This window comes from Arvicanthis niloticus, chromosome 2, assembly GCF_011762505.2.
Source record: "Arvicanthis niloticus isolate mArvNil1 chromosome 2, mArvNil1.pat.X, whole genome shotgun sequence".
Lineage (NCBI taxonomy): Eukaryota > Metazoa > Chordata > Mammalia > Rodentia > Muridae > Arvicanthis > Arvicanthis niloticus.
Genome location: NC_047659.1, coordinates 83,264,744 through 83,288,443, shown reverse-complemented (window position 1 = coordinate 83,288,443; position 23,700 = coordinate 83,264,744). Strand labels below are relative to the sequence as shown.

Below are 23,700 nucleotides of genomic sequence, written 5' to 3'. Positions count from 1 at the left end.
AATTGGGGAAGGTAGAAGAAGAGAATTGACAGAGTGACCCTATGACCTCTCTATATATACTATGGCACAAATTCACACACACACACATACACAATAACTATAGACTATATGTAGATAACTATAGACTATGTAGAAAATAATTTTCAACAACCTTATGGTTTAAATAACCTGATGGCAAATTCAAGCCTGCAAACATCACATACAATTACAGAGCACAGTGAAATTCATCAGTTATGTGACCAAGATTTGATCCAGATTGCGTACATTATGGTATTATGATCACAGTAATTTTTTTTTGCAATACCTCACACTTTTAGCAATTGGTCACATAAGTATAAAATGTTTGCAGTCACTTTGATTAAATACATGCAACAAGAGATCAGGCAGCAGTAAGCTTCTCTTTATTCCTTATTGATAAGAATAGTTTTTGAGAGGTTGATCAACATTATCAGTGCTGTGATGACTAACAAGAGTTTTTACATGTCCCTCTTTCTATTTTCATAAATAAGCAACACTCAGTATTACTCTTAGCAGAGAAATCCCCAAGAGGTGTCCATGATAATTATTTCTAAGGTTTTTTATTTTTCAGAATACAGAATATGTGATGTTGGACACCCATGGGACAGTTGCAGAAAGGAAGATAAGTCAGGCTGAGGGAAAACTCCTTACACAACATCAATGTCTTCATAAGCACACATCAGATGGAACGAAAATCTGACCCACAGGAAAATTGTGATTTTGGTAAGGCATTTCTCTAATATTATTCTGTTAGGAAATTCTCAAAAATATTTCTAGTTTTTTTTTTTATCAATACAGTGTATGTGGTAGGCTGTGAATTACTTGTGTTTTTTTCTTTTGTCATCCTTAGGAATTCATGTGTTTTCTATACCTGAACCATTCTATGAGTCTTCATGTTTATATAAGATCATTATTCTTTATGAGATAATCCATAAAAGTAGTATTGTACAAATGTCCCCTTGAACTTAATCAAATAAAATATTTTAAATTCAATGTGAATAATATATAAGATAACTTTCAGCATATAAATAATAAAAATAATAACAATTCAAGTGACAAGAGACATAATACATTTTATAACTCATATTTTAAATATCTGAAAACTAGTCTCCATGAAGAAGGAGGAATAACATCTCCCAGGAATGAGCCCTCTAATTTGTTGTCAAATGTTGAGTGATTAAACCTAAATTTATATACAATAAGAAAGTTTGAATCAATTGGTGGTGTGTGTGTGTTTATAAAACTACGTACATATACACATATATATGTAATAATAATAAAGAAAAAAGGCAATCAACTTGAGGGTTGAGACTGAAAGGCCTTAAAAAGTATAGGTGAGAAGGATTTAAAAAGAAAAGGGAAGGGGAAAGCAATATAATTCTATTTAAATTAAAAGCATATTTAATAAGTAGAATCATCCTAACCTCTAAAAACAAAACAGACAGACAAAAACATACAACAACCAATCCTATGCCAAAGCAGTTCATTAGAAACTACTAAAATATAGCTGTGTAAGTCATCAGTATCTATCACTTGGTTTGTACTAAGTTTAGTAAATATAACTACATCCATAAATATATAAATATTAATATTCAGACTATTATATTGTTTGGCACTTTGATAAAAAAAACCAAGCAATATGAAAAAATACACATAAAAGAAAATTGTTTGTTTGTAGACTCTAAAAACAGATAACTGAGTTTGCTTCTCTTCATTAATATTTGTTAATGTAAAACTAGTATTAGAATTGCCACTTAGTTAAAGGCAAAAATTACAGAGATACTTTAATAGATTATTGTTTTTCATTATGTCATGTAAAATATTGATAGCTCCTGAGCAAGAGAAGGGTGAAGTAGCTGTTATGATCCTGACAATCAATATGCATGTTAGATATATCTTTCATAGCAGCATATCTCATAGTTATTGAGTAGATATATAGGAACTTAAAAGAAGTATAAGTAGTAAGTATTTTAAAGAAAATTCACATGCACACAAACATGTACTTTATAGCATATATATATATATATGACATATATTGACATATATTGACATATAATATGACATATAATATGACATATATTGTCATACAGGTAAATGTTTTATATATTGTGTGTGCTTTTATAAATATCTATTACACAGAGCTCATTTGAACAACAGACTCATTGCCTATAATCTCAAGAACTATATTGTTTAAAGATATACTAGAGACTATAGTAAAAAGAGTGAATTCATGGATCATTGTACTCTGAATACTAGAAAGGCTTAATGATTCTCATGTTTGTATTTTCTTCTGTGTCTTTACTATACATTACTACATTAACTGTGCAACAACTTTTCAAGCTATTGGAGTAAGTCGCTCAACTTTTTACTAGCATTTGAGTTATCACCTGTAAAGTAAAACATTCTGAGTATCATCATTGAAAGAGTTTTGATAAATCATGGTCATCAGAATGTATCACAAAGCAAATGTAACATATTTTACATCCACAGATGTATAATCCAATAGTATGCTACATACACAATACTAGAGGAAAGAATATAAAAGGAATTGTGAGAGACTTGGTTCTACTTTTTAATGAAAAGAATAGTCTGACACAGCTTTGTGAAGGAATATACTTGCTCTCTTAAATATTAATTCATTTGTGACACAATTCTCCCTTGACTTTCTAAACTTGTGCAGAACAAACACAGCAACAGAAAAGGTGATAAAGAGCACAAGGGACAGTTCAACAAGCCTCAGCCCTACACAAAGAACAAAGGCAACAAAGGTATGCTGAGAGCTAGAGAAATAGTCTTACTCAGAGCAAGCAATTCAATATACTGTTCAATACCAAATGGTCTGTCCTTACAACTTGTATATACAAGTGACATTACACAGACTGAGCAATTTATATTTTGGAATAAATACATATATATAAATACACATGTATGACTTAAAAATTACTCCAAAAAACAGGTCATGAATTTGAAAGATGGGATGGAGGATGGATATTGAATAATTTGTCGGGAAGAAAGGAAAGGGGGAAATTATGTAATTTTGTTTTAATTTAAAAACATAAAAGAAATAACTAAAGCAAAACAAAAATGTAAACCTGGAAAATTTAGGTTTGCTAGAAACTGTCTTATGAAAAAAATCAAATTGTCAAGGAACACAAACTCTTTGTTATATAATCAGTATATTCTGACATATTTAATAAGTCATTGTAAAGTATGTCCATTCATTTATCTGCTGTGATGCATCTATAGCAGATAGTTGTGTTACCTGATGTCTTCAGAATATTCTTGGTTTTGTTTGCTTGTTTGTTGTTGTTGTTATTGTTCGGGTTGTTTTCATTTTTACTGTACCCTCAGAACCCTTAAAAAGCAGAGATGTAAAATAATTGTAAAGATAATGTCAGAGATCTCATTGTTTCCTGATGATTCCCCTTACTTAGAGAAATCAAAGGATCAAAGTTGATAAGACCTATGAGTTGAAAATTGCTAGATAATTACTAAGTGGATGAGAAACTAGAGAATGATTATCCACCATACAGCTCGAGTACTGTCCATTCAATCAGTAGAAGTGCCCTGCCTGTGCTTTAAGGTGAAAAGTTGCTGCTCACTGCACGGTAACATCATACTCATCAAAGGCTGAGAGTCAAAAAATAGCTATGCTTACAGTTTTATGTAATTTATTTTATTCTTTAAAACAACATAGATGATCAGTAGATAAGTTATATAATGAGAGCATATAGTGATGATACATTGGTGATAGATAATATATAATTCATATCAAGAAACTATAATACCTAAAAGTCTAGTTATTCTCAATATCTTGTAGTTGCATGTCAATAGAGTTGTTGATGCAACTTGAGACCTACATATTATTGTGCTGAATTTGAACTAAATGTGACTTTTAGAGCTCAGGTTTGAATATGGGTTGCCTTGTTCTCAGTAAATCTACTCCAATAGGTATTTGTAATGGTAATTATTAATCAGCTTAGTTGAATAAATAAATTTGATGATATATACTTAATAAATAACTGTAAAGATAGTTTAATGTTTCAATTTGGTATCTGTGTATATCTTATATGGTGTTCTATAATGCATCTCTTTAAAGTTTTCACAACATGTACATTAGAATTTTAACTTAAAATTTCAATTTATTGATGTCATGGATTTTGTTTAACTAACATTCAATGAAATCATAAAACATGCTTTCAAAAATTGGCTCATTCTGTCTGCCCATTTGTACTGAACTTCAATGCAATTCCCCACACTTTTCTAAGTTTAAACCTCATTTTTGTTATAGAATATCATTATTGTGACAAATTCAGACCATTTATTTAAGAAACCACACACATTTTTAGATATTCACATTATTGTCTTTTTCTTCTCATTTTTCTTCTATAACAGGTATTTTCTGATAGATAATGTGTATAACAATCAAACCTGATGCTTCTTTTCTTGAGGAGTCGCTCTTGATTCATGAACTTTACCTGGGGAAGCAACGTCACTCATATTTGGCTTTGATTTCTCTTTATTTTATTCATTTCTATCCACCAAGTTTCAATACAAATGTTTAATTCTACAAAGGAAGCAACTTACCCCATATCTCCAGCTGATTGACAATCTTTCTCTCTTTGCAGTTTGTATCTGAGAACACACTGAATATAATGGATGGAGGCAACCAATCTGTGGTGTCTGAATTTGTACTCTTGGGACTTGCCCACTCAAAAAATATCCAGATCTTACTCTTTGTGATATTTCTGATGCTTTATCTGTTCATTGTGTCTGGAAATATTGTCATCCTGATCTTAACCACCACTGACCCCCATCTGCATTCTCCCATGTACTTCTTGTTGGCCAACCTGTCCTTTATTGATATGTGGTTGTCTTCAAACATCACTCCTAAGATGATCACAGACTTTCTCAGGGAAAACAAGACCATTTCCTTTGCAGGATGCATGTCCCAGGTCTTTTTTACCCATTGCATTGCTGGAGGAGAAATGGTGCTGTTGGTAGTAATGGCTTATGATCGCTATGTGGCCATCTGCAAACCACTCCACTACTTTACCATCATGAACCTGAAGAGATGCACTGGGCTGGTGTTGACCTCCTGGACAATTGGATTTGTACATGGTGTAAGTTACTTGGTAGTGTTTGTTCAGCTGCCTTTTTGTGGTCCCAAGGAAATAGACAGTTTCTTTTGTGACATGCCACTAGTAATCAAGCTAGCCTGCATGGATTCCCATAATTTAAATACTTTAATGAATGCTGAATGTGGGGTTGTGGTTGTAACCTGCTTTAGTCTCTTGCTCATATCCTATACCTACATCCTTGTGACTGTTAGCAAAAGCTCTAAAGCTGGGGCATCTAAGGCTCTGTCCACTTGCAGTGCCCACATCACCGTAGTGCTGATATTTTTTGTACCCTGTATCTTCATCTATGTGTGGCCTCTCAGCATCACTTGGTTTGACAAATTTCTTGCTGTGTTTTACTCTGTTATTACTCCTCTCCTAAACCCAACTATTTATACACTGAGAAATAAAGAGATTAAAAATGCCATGAAAAGATTCATAATCAAATTTCTGGGTCTCAAAAGAAATCCCTAATATCCAGAATTGTTAACTAATTTCCTCATATGTTGAGACTTGCTGTATTAAAAAGCTTTAAAACTAATAATGCTGCTTCTCTTTAAAAATATAGACCAAGCATTTGATATATATATATAATTTAATATTTTAAAAAGAATATGACATTTACTGATCATCTGTGACAATATTGTAACTCCTTCATACTATGATCTAAATATGAATAATCTTTTCACATGTCATCAAACTATGATTCTCTGATTTTAATAAAGTTGTACTTAACTTTTCAAACTAATCTCATTTGTTTAACTTTATAAATAAAATATTAGTAATTTTTCCTGAGTATAATTCTGTACACAACACAACTATATGCCACAAATTACTTAGTTTTTTTGCCAAATAACTGATAACATTTTTCTCTTATCATAGCTATCTACCAAAATACTAATGATGTGGGCAGAAAGAATTAAGAATGGTAAAGTGAAGTGATAACCTTCACATGGAACAGCTTTGAGCTTTACTCAGTTATTATAGTGTCATAATAAAATGAATAAATAAAGATTAGATTTCAATCTTATCTCAATATAGTATTAAAACTTTTCATTTTAATTATTACTTAATTCTGCATAATATCCTGAAATTTTTCTCCATGAATACAAATGTCCATGAACAGATTAATTATTATATTGATTGTACTTTATTTAATTTTAACGAAGATGAGACATTTAACAAAACCATTTGTAAGTACACATATGTTGTTGTTGGTCAGTGAAACTGCTGACATGTCTAAAACAACTCAGATTATTGCCTTTGTCTCATGTTATTTTGTCATGTTTGTTGAAATTCTGGGTCACTTAAATTTGTGGACTTAAGTTAAAATCTTCTACTATATAATATTAGTTTAGACAACAGTAGATCATCACGTCATTGCCACATGTTTTGCTTTGCAGTAGAATTTGAGCTCATGTATAATAATCCAATGAATACTTTTCTTTTTGCTCTGGAACATTTTGGCAATCTTTGTGCTTTCAAATAGTTCCTGTTAGAGACCATTGCTATGTGATTGGTATTTTCTTGAGAGGTGATATTTTAATATTGTTTTGTGATATAATGTTAGCTCTGGAATTAAGTTGTTGGTTAAAATTTTTTAAATGATTTTTTTAGCCCATTAGCCTAATAGTAGAAGGAAGAACAGTGGACTAGAGGTTTGATGAAATTGCTGGGGAAAGATGAATGAAATAATAGAAGAGTCAGGACTATGACCAGATCTTGTCAATTGTGCTCAAGGTTTGGCAGAGAGGATTATGGTGCAGTGAGAGATTAGCAATGGTCAATTTAGGTCTTTTACTAGATATTGTATTTATCCAGGGTCTTGAGCGAATTCTGAAGGTCTCTTAACACATCTATCCATGTGAGCTGGTGCCTGGTAGAGTTTGTTATGCAATGTGTACTACTTCATGATACACCATTTCCATAAATTTAATAATATTGTATATTGTTAAATTATCTTACAAGGTGCAGAGGTTCAGAAGTGTTCTTACTACATACATAAACAAGAAATAACTAGTAACATAAACAATGATATTTTCATTAGTTTGATTGGTATGTTTATTTTGTGGAATACAAAACAAAACACTGCTTTTCACCTTAAAATACACAACACTAGTTGTGTAATTATAATTCAATAAAGTTTAAAATTGGGCTAGAAGACATGAAAATTTGAATACAACAAAGGAATAAAGTGTAACATTTATGAGTAGAAACAAATTAAATTGAGTATATATTAGCAAAATAAGCAAAGATTGTACCAGAGTTTCTTAGAGACATAAATTTCTCTCTTTCTACCCCCCTTTCTCTGTATTCTCAATACTTTCAAGTGCCTGGATAAATACCTTATAATATATATGATAATTTACTTCACTCAAAATATGGTGACCCAAATCTTAATTTCATCTAAGAAAATCTTCACAGAAACATTGAGACTACCTTTTGACAAAATATACCATTATTGGGGTTTAACAATATCTACACATAAAATTGACAACTAGAATCAACAAAGCCAAAAGTTGAACCTTTTCAGTATTTGATTCCATTGAGAATTTCTCCATGTGAGGAAGTGTAATGCAAGGTGTTAGTCCTATCTCAATGATTATTATTATTTTCTTTTTGTAAAATCTTGGTTCTCCAATACTCTTTTCTCCCTTCCTCTGCTCCACCTAATCTTTATCTTCTCTATCATTTATCTGCTGCTTTCTGGATGTCTGCATGTGCTGTAATCAAATGCTTGCTTGTTACTCAAATTTCATTGACTGTCTCAAAATATTAATTTATTTTGGCTTATTCAAATAAGGACCATGACATTGCACTGGTTGATGTCTTTTCAGTCCTTCAATTTCTACCATTTTTTCTACTATTTTTTGAGAACTACTTTTTCATACTTTGAGTTTGATGAATACTTCAGACTATTGTTCCAATGACTATTCATACTTCAATAGTATGGTACTGAATCTATCTAGTATTTCAGCACATTTCTCTGTTGTCAATATTTTCTGTAATATGTCATTACATAGAGACTCTTTACTAGTTAAGTTCATTAATACTTACTTTATACTTTATTTTCCCCACATGCTGTGAATAATGATTATGTGTTAAAATTTTCTGATTATTAACCTCTTGTATGTTTTACTACAAAACTCTTACCTAATAATTTTTAGTTTCTATTGTTTATCATATATCCATAACTGATTTTCTAATTCCACGATTACAAATTTGAATTATGAAGTTGAATTTTTCTAAACTATTTACTCCTGATCTATATAATTACCTCTCCTTAGACTGCAAATATCAAAGAATACTTACTTGATAATGTCTTTATTTTTAATAATCACATTATAGAATATTTTGGTTTTGTTATAATTATTATATAAATTATAGAAGTGTCAGAATATTTAATAAATAAATTAACTAGTTCTATCCAATAGATTAAAATGTCATTTTTATTTTAACAATCATTTTGTTGATGCTGTTATATATTAATACTTCAACTTATATTCATCATTACTTCACTGATCCTCCTGTTAGCTATTTCTTCTTGTTGTTCTTCTTGTTCTTCTTTTCCTCTCCTCCTTCTCCTCTTCCTCTTTTCTTTCCTCCTCCTCTTCCTCCTCCTCCTCTTCTTTCTTCTCCTTTTTTCTGGAGAGGCTTTATTCTTAATTAATTAATTAATTAATTTGGGTATTTACATTCTAAATGTTGCCCCCTGGTTCTCTCTCATAGATTTCTATCCCTCATCTCCCATACCCTTTGACTCTAAAAAATGTGTCCCACCGGGTATTCTCTCTCCTTGGGGCATCAAGTCTCTACAGGATTACATGCATTCTCTTACACTGAGGACAGACAAGTCCTATGATATATATATGCTGGGGTCTCAGACCAGCCAGTGTATGCTCATTTTAGTTTCTGGGAGATCCCAGGGGTCCTGGTTAGTTGACACTGCTGGCCTACCAATGGGGTTGCCATTCCCTTGAGTTCATTCAGTCCTTCCCTTAAGTCTTCCATAGGAGTCCTGGAGCTAAGTCTAATGCTTGGTTGTGAGTCTTTGTATCTGTCTTATTCAGCTGCTGATAGAGCCTCTCAGAGGACAGTCATGTTAGGTTTCTGTCTGAGAGCACAACATAGCATCAGTAATAGTGTTAGGATTTGGTATCCTCCTGTCTTAGGATTTTATTGCTCTGAGCATACACCATGACAAAGGCTTATAAGAACTCTTATAAAGACAACATTTAATTGGGGCTGGCTTACAGGTTCAGAAGTTCAGCTCATTATCATGAAGTTGGGAGCATGCTACCATCCAGGCAGGCATGGTAGAGTAAGAGCTAAGAGTTCTACTGGCTTCTAGGCAGCTAGGATGAGAGTCTTAAAGCTCATGTCCAAAGCTACACACTTCCTCCTACAAGGCCACAACTACTCCAACAAGGCCACACCTCCAAATAGTGCCACTCTCTGGGCCTAGCATACTCAAACCACCATATCAATTAAATAAGTCTTCTATCTAAATAGACTGATTTATTCTTTATACTACTGGAATTGTGACTCAGGTTATTATCTCTAGTTCTTCATGCAACATAAAATAATTCCACTAGCCAAACTTAACTTCATCCTTTTATTTTATAATCCATGTATCACAACTTAGGAAGCTAGGTGCCAACTATCAAAATATCACAATTTCCTGAAAAACTACATGCTTCTGCTTAGGAACAATCATATATGTAAAACGTAAATGGTATCCTTCTATCATGTAATTTATTAACTAATGTGTACATGACATGATCCTCAGAGGTAGTTAGAGCCACTAATAGGAAGTTATTGTACTTTATAATACAAAACAATATTGAGAAAAGATCTTCACCAATCCTACATCTGACACAGGGCTAATATCCAAAGTTTACAAAGAATTCAAGAAGTTAGACTCCAAAAATCCAAATAACCCTTATAATAAACTGATTTCCAGAGTGGTTGTACCAGCTTGAAATCCCACCAACAATGGAGGAATGTTCCTCTTTCTCCACATCCTTGCCAGCATCTGCTATGACCTGAATTTTTGATCTTAGCCATTCTGACTTGTGTGAGGTGAAATCTCAGGGTTGTTTTGATTTGCATTTTTCTGATGACTAATGATGTTGAACATTTCTTTAGGTGCTTCTGGGTCATTCGAGTTTCCTCAGTGGAGAATTCTTTGTTTAGCTCTGTATCCCATTTTTTAAAAAGGGTTATTTTTTTTGTTGGGAGTCAAATTTCTTGAGTTCTTTGTATATATTGGATAATAGCCCTCCATCAGATGTAGGATTGGTAAAGATCTTTTCTCAATCTGTTGGTTGCCATTTTGTCCTATTGACAGTGTCCTTTGCCTTACAGAAGTTTTGCAATTTTATGAGGTCCCATTTGTCAATTCTTGATCTTAGAGCATAAGCCATTGGTGTTCTATTCAGGAATTTTCTCCTGTGCCCAATATTTGAGGTTCTTCCCCACCTTCTCTTCTATTAGTTTCAGTGTATCTGGTTTTATGTGAAGGTCCTTAATCTACTTGCACTTGAGCTTTGTACAAGGTGATAAGAATGGAGTGATTTTCATTCTTCTACATGCTTACTTTCCCACTGGATGGTTTTAGCTCCTTTATCAAAGATCAAGTGTCTATAGGTGTGTAGGTTCATTTCTGTGTCTTCAATTCTATTCCACTGATCTTCCTGCCTGTCTCTGTACCAATACTATGCAGTTTTTTTTTGTTTTTTGTTTGTTTGTTTGTTTTTATCACTATTGCTCTGTAGTATATCTTAGGGTCCGGGATGGTGATTCTCACAGAAGTTCTTTTATTGTTGAGAATAGCTCTAGATATCCTGCATTTTTTGCTATATGAAATGAATTTGAGAAATGCTCTTTCTAACTCTGTGAAGAATTGAGTTGGGATTTTAATGGGGTTTGCATTGGATCTGTAGATTGCTTTTGGCAAGATGGCCATTTTTACTATATCAATCCTTCCAATCCATGACCATGGGAGATCTTTCCCTCTTCTGAGATCTTTGATTTCTTTCTTCAGAGACTTGAAGTTCATGTCATACAGATCTTTCACTTGCTTGGTTAGATCAACACCAAGGTATTGTGTATTATTTGTGACTATTGTGAAGGGTGTCATTTCCCTAATTTCTTTCTCAGCCTGTTTATCCTTCAAGTAGAGGAAGGCTTCTAATTTGTTTGAGTTGGTTTTATATCCACCAACTTGGCTGAAGTTGTTTAGGAATTCTTTGGTGGAAGTTTTGAGGTCACTTAAGTATACTATCATATCATCTGCAAATAGTGATATTTTGACTTTTTTCTTTCTAATTTATATTCCTTTAACCTACCTTTGTTGTCTGATTGCTATGGCTAGGACTTGGAGTACTATATTGAATAGGTAGGGAGAAAGAAGGCACTCTTGTCTAGTCCCTGATTTTAGTGGGATTGCTTCAAGTTTCTCCCCATTTAGTTTTATGTTGGCTACTGGTTTGCTGTATATTGCTTTTACTATGTTTAGGTATGGGCCTTGGATTCCTGATATTTTACCATGAAGGGGTGTTGAATTTTGTGACTCAAATGCTTTTTCAGCATCTAGTGCGATGGTCATGTGGGTTTCTTTTCTTTGAGTTTGTTTATATAGTGGATTATGTTGATGGATTTCTGAATATTGAATCATCTGTGCGTTTTTGGATAAAGCCTACTTGATCATAATGGATGATTATTTTGATGTGTTCTTGGATTTGGTTTGCTAGAATTTTATTGAGTATTTTTACATCGACATTCATAAGGGTGATTGGTCTGAAGTTTTTTTTCTTTGTTGTGTCTTTGTGTGGCTTATGTATGAGCGTAATTGTGGCTTCATGGAAAGAATTGGGTAGTGTTCCTCCTGTTTCTATTTTGTGGAATAGTTTGAGGAGAACTGGTATTAGGTATTCCCTGATGGTCTGATAGAATTCTGCACTAAAACCGTCTGGTCCTAGGTTTTTTTGGTTGGGAGACTTTTAATGACTGCTGTTATTTCTTTAGGGGTTATGGGACTGTTTAGATGGTTTATCTGTTCCTGATTTAACTTTGGTACCTGGTATCTGTCTAGAAAATTGTTCATTTCATCCAGATTTTCCAGTTTTGTTGATTATAGGCTTTTGTAGTAGCATCTGATGACTTTTTAAAATTTCCTCAGTTTCTGTTGTTATGTCTCCCTTCTCAGTACTGATTTTTATTAATTTGGATGCCATCTCTATTATATTAGCCCTCTGGTTAATCTGGCTAAGGGTTTATCTATCTTGTTAATTTTTTTACAGACCCAGCTTCTGGTTTTGTTGATACTTTGTATAGTTCTTTTTGTTTCTACTTGGTTGATTTCAGCCCCGCATTTGATTATTTCTTGTCATCTACTCCTCTTTGGTGTATTTGCTTCTTTTTATTCTAGAGCTTTCAGGTGTGCTGTCAAGATGTTAGTGTATGCTCTCTCCAGTTTCTTTTTGTAGACACTTAGAGTTAAGAGTTTTTTCCTTAGCACTGCTTTCATTGTGTCCGATAAGTTTTGGTATGATGAGCCTTTATTTTCATTAAATTCTAAAAAGTCATTAATTTCTTTTTTTTATTTCTTCCTTGATCAAGTCATCATTGAGTAGATTGTTGTTCAGTTTCTACGAGTATGTAGGCTTTTTTTTGTTTTTGTTATTACTGAAGACCAGCCTTAGTCCGTGATGATCTGATAGGATGCAAGGGATTATTTCAATATTTTTGCATCTGTTGAGAGCTGCTTTGTAAATAGTTATATGTTCTATTTTGAAGAAGGTAACATGAGGCACTGAGAAAAAGGTATATACTTTTGTTTTAGGATGAAATGTTCTATAGATATCTGTTAAATCCATTTGGTTCATAACTTTTGTTAATTTCACTGTGTCTCTGTTGAATTTCTGTTTCCATTATCTGTCCATTGCTGAGAGTGGGGTGTTGAAATCCCCTACTACTATTGTGTAAGGTGTAATGTGTGCTTTGAGCTTTAGTAAAGTTTCTTTCACGAATGTGGGTGCCCTTATATTTGGCACATAGATGTTCAGAATTGAGAGTTCATCTTGGTAGATTTTTTGTTTGACGAGTATGAAGTGCCTTCCTTATATTTTTTATAACTTTTGGTTGAAAGACAATTTTATTTGATATTAGAATGGCTCCTCCAGCTTGTTTCTTGGGACCATTTGCTTAGAAAATTGTTTTCCATCCTTTTTCTCTGAGGTAGTGTCTGTCTTTGTCACTGAGGTGCATTTTCTGTATGCAGCAAAATTCTTGGTCCTGTTTATGTATTTAGTCTGTTAGTCTATGTCTTTTTATTGGGGAATTGAGTCCATTGATGTTAAGAGATTTTAAGAAAAAGTGATTGTTACCTCCTGTTATTTTTGTTATTAGATGTGGAATTATATTTTGTAGCTATCTTCTTTTGGGTTTGTTGGAAGAAGATTAATTTCTTGAGTTTTCTAGGCTATAATTTTTCTCCTTGTGTTGGAGTTTTCTATCTATTATTCTTTGTAGGGCTGAATTTGAGGAAAGATATTGTATAAATTTGGTTTTGTCATGGAATATCTTGGTTTCCCCAGCTATAGCAATTAAGAGTTTTGTTGGGTATAGTAGCATGGGCTGGCATTTGTGTTCTCTTAGGGTCTATATGATACTTGTCCAGGATCTTCTGGCTTTTATATTCTCTGGTGAGCAGTCTGGTGTAATTCTGATAGGTCTACCTTTATATATTGCTTGACCTTATTCCCTTACTGCCTTTAGTATTTTTTCTTTGTTTTGTGCATTTGATGTTTTGATTATTATGTGACAGGAGGAATTTCTTTTCTGGTCTAGTCTATTTGGAGTTCTGTAAGCTTCTTGTATGTTCATGGGCATCTCTTTCTTTAGGTTAGGAAAGTTTTCCTCTATAATTTTGTTGAATATGTTTACTGGCCTTTAATTTGCGAATCTTCACTCTCATCTATACCTGTTAGGTTTGGCCTTCTCATTGTGTCCTGGATTTCCTGGATGTTTTGGGTTAGGAGCATTTTTCATTGAGCATTTTCTTTGACAGTTGTGTCAATGTTTTCCATGGTATCTTCTGCACATGAGATTCTCTCTTTTATCTCTTGTATTCTGTTGGTGATGCTTGGGTCTATGACTCCTGATCTCTTTCCTATGTTTTCTATCTCCAGGGTAGTCTCCCTTTGAGATTTCTTTATTTTTTCTACTTCGAATTTTAGTTCCTCGATTTTTTTTTTTTTATGTTACTTCACCTGTTTGGTTCTGCTTTCTTGCAATTCTTTATGAAATTTTTGTGTTTCATATTTAAGGGCTTCTAACTGTTTAACTATATTCTCCTGTATTTCTTTAAGGGACTTGTTTATGTCCTTCTTAAAGTCCTCCATCATCATCATGAGAAGTTAATTTAAATCTGAATCCTGTTTTTCCAGTGTGATGGGGTGTCTAGGACTTTCTGTGGTGGGAGAACTGGCTTCTGATGATGCCAGATAACATTGTTTTCTGTTGCTTATATTCTTGTGCTTGCCTTTTGCCATCTGGTTATGTCTAGTGCTACCTGCACTCACTGTCTCTGACTGGAGCCTGTCTTTCCTGTTATCTTGCTTGTGTCAGAAATCCTGAGAGTCCAGCTGTCTCTGTGATTCTGAGATCCTGGGTGGAAGAGCTCCTGGGACTCAGGCTGCCTCTGGGATCCTGAAATCCTGCTGCTCCTTGTGCAGTGGTTCCTCTGCTGCCAAGAGTGCAGTGGTTCCTTCATTTCTCCACTGCTGTTCAAGGATGGTTCAGGATATGGTGTCTTCACAGGAGCAGACCAGCTAAGTATCTGCTCCAGCCAAAAGAACCAAGTGAGGAGTGGTACATAGTTAATTTTAATATGCTTCTATATACTACATTCAACTTTTGTTTAATGTTTAATATGTGTGTATAATATACTATTTGCATATATATTAAACTACTGTATACTATCCTATATAACATATTATATACTACATACTGCATACTGCATATTGTTTACTGTTCTGCGTGCCTCTCGTGTCCCCTTCACCCACGAAAAAGGACATGGAGGCAGTGATCGGGTATTACTACAAACGAGGCTTTACTTGTAAGAGCAGAAGCGGAAAGAAGAAAAGACAGGAAGAGGCACAGCTTAAATACACCCTAGAGTGACGTGTTCACTTCTGATTGGCTGTTCACTCATCACCCCATATTACGCCCCGGGATGGGCAGTGACTTTGGCGCTCTTTCTGCCTTTTGCACCTGTGCAGTTAGTTGTTTACTAGTGGGAGGACAGGATGCCTGCACCATCTTGTAATGGCGAATGTTGACATGCTCACTGTGGCTCCCAACAGTTTACCATATGCCATAAGCTATATACATATATATACACTTTATAATATACAGTATCTGTACTATATATGATATACTACTCTAATAGTATATACTATAATATATATTAATATATAATTGGATCCAATAAATATATATGATTCAACTCCTGTTTAAAAAAATAGATCTATTGGAGAATGTATGTTTTAAATACAACCATGTGACTTGCTTCTATCCTGGCTGATGACAACTTCACAGTAGAAATGACCATTTGAGATGTTTTACTAAGGTTAAAAACAGTACATGTCATATGACTTTACCACCATCTTGATTAAGATTACCACATGGTATAAAGCAACTAAAATAATAATCATAAAACTTTTTATTCCTACTGAGCTCTGTGCTGATAATTGTATCTCCTTTTCAACTCGGGAGGCAGTTTCAGGTTCCTCAAAAGTTTGGATTAGCATTTTTTTTTTGTATAATGATAAATCCTGAAGTTTATAAAGGTATAATTATGTTAGCAATAGTTGACTTGGAGATTTACACCTAACTATTCATGTTTTTGCTAACCATTCAACATCAGTTTTCTAGAAATTTTCAATAAGAACAAAACATGTTTGATAAATAATATTTGTTAAATAAAGTTTATAAATTCCTAAGGAATACTCAGGTCAATAATAACAGACTTGAAGATATATGTCTAGCCTGTTGTCTTTGATAACTGTATTAAGCTTTAGATATTTGTCTAGCTTCTTTGTATTTGTTCACTTTGTTAATCTTTAGCTGCTTGGATAAATAGATTCATATAAGAAACTGTCATATTCTGTAATGGTGCATTATAAAAAAGGCAGAAAAGTCTCTCTGTGGACTACATTTATGATTTAAAGTTTTGTATTGATTCTAAAAGGATCGTTAGATGAATCTTCAGCTTAGTTTTTTTAAGGCTCAAACTTAACAAATCTGTAAAATCCCAATCTTATAAAAGCTACTAACATTTAAATTATTAATTATAATTAAGACATGCAAGTTAATGCTTAGTTACCTTATATATGATCAAATTCTTTAATGTGCTCAAAACTATAATAAACTCATAGTAATGTTAAGTGTATATGTAATTCAGTCATAGGGACAAGCTTTATTTAGTTTCCTGCATGTGTTTTCAAATTTAAGCTTAAATAAGTACCTAAAAACAAATAAAGTTTGTTTAGCTCAGGTATATTTAATAGATAATGGTCCTTAAACTCTTCAGAGTTCTGCTAAATATAGCTTTTAAAAGGTTAAATGAAAAAGCTTTCCATGATAGTCATCAATGTCAGATCCCACTGGCAAGACTAAGGTCAGAGAGGCAGAAGGGCAGGGGAGGGTGGTAGATATACCACCACCTGGATTGTGACTAACCCTGGAAAATGCTACCTCAAGATTCACCTGCCGTAAGTAAGGGCTCTGCCCAAACTGTGGACACTGTTGGGTTTATTGCTCTACTCTGCCAAGACAAATTAGGCCATTCCCCTAATTACCTCCTCCAGAGAAAAATCTATAGTCTCTTCTGGGCCCAGCTGAAGGCTGATGCTGCCCAGACCTCTGCCTCTAAAGAAGTCATAAAGACACAGGAGCTTAGGGTAATGCTCAAGAGAGTGGTAAGTTTCTGTTGTTTTACAAGATACATGGGCCATTTAGATTATATTTCCTGCTATAATTTATCATTATCATATCTCTGATAGTGTTTATGACTGCCTAACTATGTAAATTTGGGTTTCAGTGACTGTTCTCAGTAATCAGCCACTTGTGTCTCATGGTTAATAATTCAAAGTTTATGTAAATTGTCTAGGTCTAAGAAAGTATTTTGAGATGTGCAAAAATAAGTTGCAAGGGCATAAGATAGTGATTTAAAGTATATTAAAAGTGATAAATGTTTTGGCCCCAATTTTAGTAGGATTGCTTCAAGTATGTCTTCATTTAATTTGATATTGGCTATTGGTTTGCAGTAAATTGCATTTATTATGTTAGGTACAGGCCTTGAGTTTTTGATCTCTCTAATACTTTTAACGAGAAAGGATGCTGTATTTTGTCAAATGCTTTTTCTTCATCTAAGAAGAAGTTTCTTTGAGTGTGTTTACCTAGTGGATTACGTTAATGGATTTTCATATATTGAACCAACTATGCATCTCTGGGATGAAGCCTACTTGATTGTGGTGAATGATGGTTTTGAAATGTTCTTGGATTCAGTTTGCAGGAATTTTATTGAGTATTTTTGCATCTATATTCATAAGAGAGACTGGTTTGAAGTTCTCATTTTTGGTAGGTCCTTGTGTGGTTTACGTATCTGAGTAATTGTGGTTTTATAGAATGAATTAAGTAGTGTTTCTTCCATTTATATTTTATGGAATAGTTTGAGAAATATTGGCATCAGGTCTTCTTCTAAGGTCTGGTAGAATTCTGCACTAAATACATCTGGCCCTGGGTTTTTTCCCTGTTGGTAGGTTTTTAATGACTCCTTTATTTTCTTATGGGATATGTGCCTGTTTAGATAGCTTATCTGCTCTTGATTTAACTTTGAAGTGTGTTATCTGTCCAGAAAACCATCCATCTCATCTAGATTTTTCTATTTTTTTTGAGTGTAGGCTTTTATAGTAAGATCTGATAATTTTTTGAATTTCCTTTGTTTCTGTTGTTATGTCTCCATTTCATTTCTGATTTTGTTAATTTGGATACTGCCTCTGGGCCCTTTAGTTAGTTTGGCTAGGGGTTTATCTGTCTTGTTGATCACTCTTCCCATATATATTCAATATAGTACTCGAAGAGCTAGCTCGAACAATAAGACAACAAAAAGAGATCAAGGGGATATAAATTGGCAAAGAAGAAATAAAGGTATCACTATTTGCAGATAATATGATAGTATACATAAGCAACCCCAAAAGTTCTACCAGAGAACTTCTCTAGCTGATAAACAATTTCTCGAAGTAGCCGGATATAAAATTAGCTAAAATAAATCATTAGCCTTGCTTTATTCAAATGATAAACAGGTTGAGAAAGAAATTAGGAAACAACTCTCTCCACAATAGACACAAATAATATAAAATAACTTGGGGTAACTCTAACCAAACAAGTGAAGGAATTGTATGGCAATAGCTTCAAGTTTCTCAACAATGAAAAAATTCATTTAAATTGAAGAAGATCTCAGAAAATGGAGAAATCTCCCATGCTCATAGATTGGCAGAATTAATATAGTAAAAATGGCCGTCCTACCAAATGTAACCTACAGATTCAGTGAAATCCCCATCAAAATCGCAACACAATTCTTCAAAGACATAAAAAGAGAAATTCTAAAATTCATCTGAAAAGGAAAAAAACCCCACCCCAAAACAAAAACAAACAACACACACACAAAACAAACAACAACCCCCCCAAAAAACAGAATAATGAAAATAATTCTTTTTTATTCAATATTTTATTTATTTACAGTTCAGATGTTATCCCCTTTCCCCATCCCCCCATTAATCTCCTATACCATCCCTCCTCCTCCTTTTTTGATTTTATTCCATTCAAATTACATGCAAGTATTAAGGTCAGTTCTAGGTTGAGGAACTAGCAATACAATAGATGCAAATAGTCAAAAAAAAAAGCAAGACAATAAACCAAGATAGTCAAAGAATACACAGGAATATAAACAGAGTCTCATGATCACTCCTGTGATCACTATTTCTAAGGGCTTATCAAGATGACCAAAATATCTGAGCCTATATCCCTGTCTTAGCTTAAAGTCATTTTCATGCCTGAAGCCTACTTCTTTGTTCTAGCTTAAGATTTAGATTCCTGCCTGTAATTACTTTTTTTGTTATAGCCTAGGAAAACAATACTTTACAATAAAATAACAGCTGGGGGAACCACCAGCCCTGACTTCAAACTTTATTACAGAGAAATAGAGATAAAAACCTTATGGTATTGGTACAGAGACAGACACATTAATCAATGGAATAGAATTGAAGACCCAGAAATAAAACCACACACTTACGCACATTTGATCTTTGACAAAGAAGCCAAAATATACAATGGAAAAAAGAAAGCATCTTAAATAAATGGTGGTGGTTGAATTGGCGGTCTGTATGTAGAAAAATGAAAATAGACTTTGTTTTTTTTTCACCTTGCACAAAGCTCAAGTCCAAGTGAATCAAGGACCTCAACATAAAACCGGATACAATGAATCTAATAGAGAAGGTGGGAAAAAGCCTTGAACTCATTGGCATGAGGCAGTGAATTCCTAAACAAAATTCCAGTGGCTTAGGCTTTAAGATCAAGAATTAATAAATAGAACCTCATGAAACTAGAAAGCTTCTATAAGACAAAGGATATAGTCAATAGGACAAATTGTCAATCTATAGATTGGGAAAAAGTCTTCACTAACCCTACATCTGATGGAGGGCTAATATCTAAAATATATAAAGAACTCAAGAAGCTAACCACCAAAACAAAGAAAGAAAGAAAGAAACAACAACAAAAACAAACCAACCCAATTAAAAAAGTGGGGTATAGAACTAAACTAAGAATTCACAATAAGGGATATCAAATGAATGAGAAGCACCTAAAAAAATGTTCAAAATCCCTAGTGATCAGAAAAATGCAAATCAAAATGACCCTGAAATTCTACCTTACACCAATTAGAATGGCTAAGATCAAAACCTCAGGTGACAACACATGTTGGCAAGGATGTGATGAAAGAGGACACTTCTCCATTGCTGGTGGGATTGCCAATTGGAACAACCACTTTGTAAATCAATCTAGAAGTTCCTCAGAAAATTGGAAATAGATCTACCTGAAGACCCAGCAATACCACTCTTGGGAATAAACCCAAAAGATGCCAGGCCATGCCAAAAAGGCGTGTGTTCCACTATGTTATTCACATTAATCAATGAGATATGGTATAATCTAGATCTGGTAAAAGACTGCTATTATAAAATTTGAGTCACAAGCTCAAATTTTACATTTGATTGTTTTCTAAGTATAAACTTTAAAATACTTCTAATCTCTGTCCCTCTGGAAAAATATTCATGGTTTTTACCTCAAATTATTTTTGGGTCTCCAAGCTTTTTGTTATGAGTCAAAGACATGAGTCTACTGCTTTTGCTATAATGTTAATTTCTGTATAGAATAAAAAAGTGGTTATGTTGATATATCTAAAACTTTTTTCTCTTTTTGTAAACTAAAGTAAAACATTCTTGTAAGCTTTATGATGTCACAACTTTGATCCTCCTGCCACATATCAAATGAAATCTCGATAATCGTTCCTGTCAGTAACAGCCTACATTTCACCAGTCGTCTATTCTGAGTGTAGGACACCCCTCCTTTCCTGGTCCTGGGACTCTTTCCCTCAGCCAATTACCAGGACCACGTGTCTAAGATTCAATTATATGCCCAAGATAAAAATTTTCTCTTAAACCTCTTTACTTTCTCTCCCTAGCCTATCTGTCCTAGGTTTCAAGTCAACTTTAAACAGCTCCAATGCTACCTACAAAGCGTCATCTCTAGGTACTCCCTCAGAAATTATATTCTAGATGACAGATGGGCCAGTCAGTATTCCAGACTACTCCAAAGCAGCCTGCACTTCTCTAGTGCCAGGTGGCCCTGCAGGACCTGTGCATCAAGCAAAATGGCCTGCACACCTTTTTATTCCTGTTCTTTGACCACCATTGCAACTTTCCTGTGTCCGAACAATGATGCCCAAATATCAGTGGGAAATTGTTATAGACGAGATTACTTTTTCACTTATCATCAACAAAAGGCTGGGATGTTAGGGCAGGTCTCACTCAGGATCTGTTGTTCTTCTTGACACTTCTCACTCCAACTGTTACTCAAAACCTGTCCTCCCAGAGGCTGGGCTTCTGCTTCCCTTTACCCAGCTGGGATCTCTATATAACTCAACTATTTTGGTCATGCCCCTCTCTTGGCCCAGGCTGCTGCTCTTGGTTAGTATCTCTGTTCTTCCTTTTCCTCCCCCTCTTCTCTAATGGTCCTGTTTATTCTGTTCACCAAGTCTAGCCTGTACTCTTACCTTTGACTGCTTTCTATCTTGTATCTAAAATAAAAATCTCTATACTTTAGGAGCAGCTGTATAATCTTCCTTTTATTTTATTTTTTTCATTCAAGTAGGTTCATTTCTTAAACTTTTGAAACTTTTCTCTGTTGGTTAGGATTTAAATTTATGAAAAAGGAGAGACTTTGGATTGTTTCTTTGGCTAGTAATCATCACAACTAGCACAAAGCTGTGAAAAATACGTTCTAAATTTTGTGGTGGCTGAGATTCTTCACTTCTAAGCTACATTGTTGAAGCAATGCTGTCAAAGAAGGGTATAAAAATGATGGGTTCACTTGTACCACCTTTCTGGTCCTTATTATGACTTCCTCCTTCTTGTCGGAGGTGTCTGCTTTTATGGCACAGCAATAATTTTTATCAGTGCCATTCCTATTTCTTCCCTTTTCTTAGTTTTTTTTTTTTCATTGTCTTTATCTCTGTCGTCCACTAGAAAATCTTGCAGTACTTTAACTATCTCCCCCACCCCCCAGTTAGGCATCCCAATTTTAGTCAACATAATAGGATAGAAAGATTCAGACAAAGAACTTTTAGTCCTAACTTCCTCTCTTTGTGCATTATTTAAAGCACTCTGCCACTGCACCAGATCAAAGGGCTCCTCTGTAGAAAAGCAAGAATTTATCTGTAGGAAATTAGATTAAAACTTTTCTAGCTCAGATACTTGTACTTAATTCCTTTGTCTTTGGGCAGGAACTTTACCTCCTGTGTCTAAGATATTCTCTTGCCCAGGTGGCAAAGTTTCCATTCTACTCTTGGTTTACTTTATTTATTTATGTATTTATTTATTTTAATTAACTTATTGATTTTTATTCTCAAAAGTGCCCCCTCCTGGTCTCCATTCATTGAGACCCTCTCCATACCCCTTTCCCTCCCTTTCTAGGAGGGTGGGAGTGCCCTCTAACTCTTCTATAGAGGTCCCCGACCTCAATCCAATGGTTAGCTGAAAGTATATGCATTTGTCTCAGTCAGTTGCTGATAGAACCTCCCAGAGGACAGGCATGCCAGGCTCCATCTGCAAGTACAATAAGGTAGCAATAATAGTGCCAGGATTTGGCACCTGCCCATAGGATGAATCCCAAGTTGTGCAGGTCACTGAATGTCCTTTCTTTCAGTCTCTGCTCTATTTTTGTCCTTGTATTTCCTTTAGACAGGAACAATTTTGGGTTAAAAATTGTGAAGATGGGTGGTTGACCCCCTGCCTCAACTGAGGGCCATGTCTATCTACTGGAGGTAGTCCTTTCAGGTTCCATGTCTCCACTGTTGGGCATTTCAGCTAATGTCATCCCCAATGAGTCCTGGTAGTCTCTCACATTCTAGGTTTCTGAGACTTTCTAGAGGTTCCCCCTGCCCCCTATCCCCAACTGCTGCATATTTCCCTTCATTCTCCTGGCTTTCTGGACATCCCTCCTGTCTCTTCCTATACTTGACCTTGCCCCTCTTTTTCTCCTCCTCCTCCCCTCTCCCACCCAGTTTCCTCTCTCCCTCTGCATCTCATGATTATTTTGTTTCCCCTTCTGAGTGAGTTTCCTGTGTGCATACCCAAAAAGATGTGAATGGTATGTACTCACTGATAAGTGGATATTAGCCAAAAAGTTCAGAATACCTATGATACAACTCACAGACCATAGGAAGTTTAACAAGATGCTCTCATTTTTTTTTTACCAGTTTGTTTATTTGCAGTTTGCAGCTTTAATGACCATGCAGAAATTAAAAGGAGCTGTGATACATCATTAATAATTCTAAATTGCATCTGATGAATACATTCAAGATTTGTCTCTAGGGGTGCTTCTTGGCCAGCATGTGTTCCCCATTTCTTCTGAAGGATTCAAGCACACTCTTCTTCCCAAGTACCACAGCTGGAGAGCTGGTTGTGGGAGATGGCTCTGCCAATCTTTCACGCTGTCTCTGTAAGGCTGGTCATTCCCTAGACCATCCCACCAACCACGTGGGCCCAGTAAGAAAATGAGACTCTAATGCTTAAATTATCCAAAGGCTTATATATTTAGTAAGGATCAATAACAAGATGCCCTAACAAACAGAGGTGTAACCCAATACCCAAACTAGATATACCAACTACATTTGACTGCTACAGACAAGTTAACATCAGCCTCCATGTCCCCCTTTCTT

General features: G+C 34.5%; 1 protein-coding gene across 2 annotated transcripts; it reads left to right on the top strand.

The window, feature by feature from the left end:
• Positions 1-616: 616 nt before the first annotated feature.
• LOC117703964 (olfactory receptor 4K13-like) lies at positions 617-5,882 on the top strand. Of its 2 annotated transcripts, XM_076929428.1 has the most exons (3): positions 618-741; positions 2,699-2,786; positions 4,647-5,882. In XM_076929428.1, the coding sequence occupies exon 3, from the start codon at positions 4,674-4,676 to the stop codon at positions 5,610-5,612; it is 939 nt and encodes a 312-aa protein (XP_076785543.1). In that variant the 5' UTR covers positions 618-741; positions 2,699-2,786; positions 4,647-4,673; the 3' UTR covers positions 5,613-5,882. The 2 variants fall into 2 exon arrangements, with proteins under 2 accessions (XP_034351761.1, XP_076785543.1); XM_034495870.2 differs by lacking the exon at positions 2,699-2,786 and having other exon boundaries at positions 617-741.
• The last annotated feature ends 17,818 nt before the right edge of the window (positions 5,883-23,700 follow it).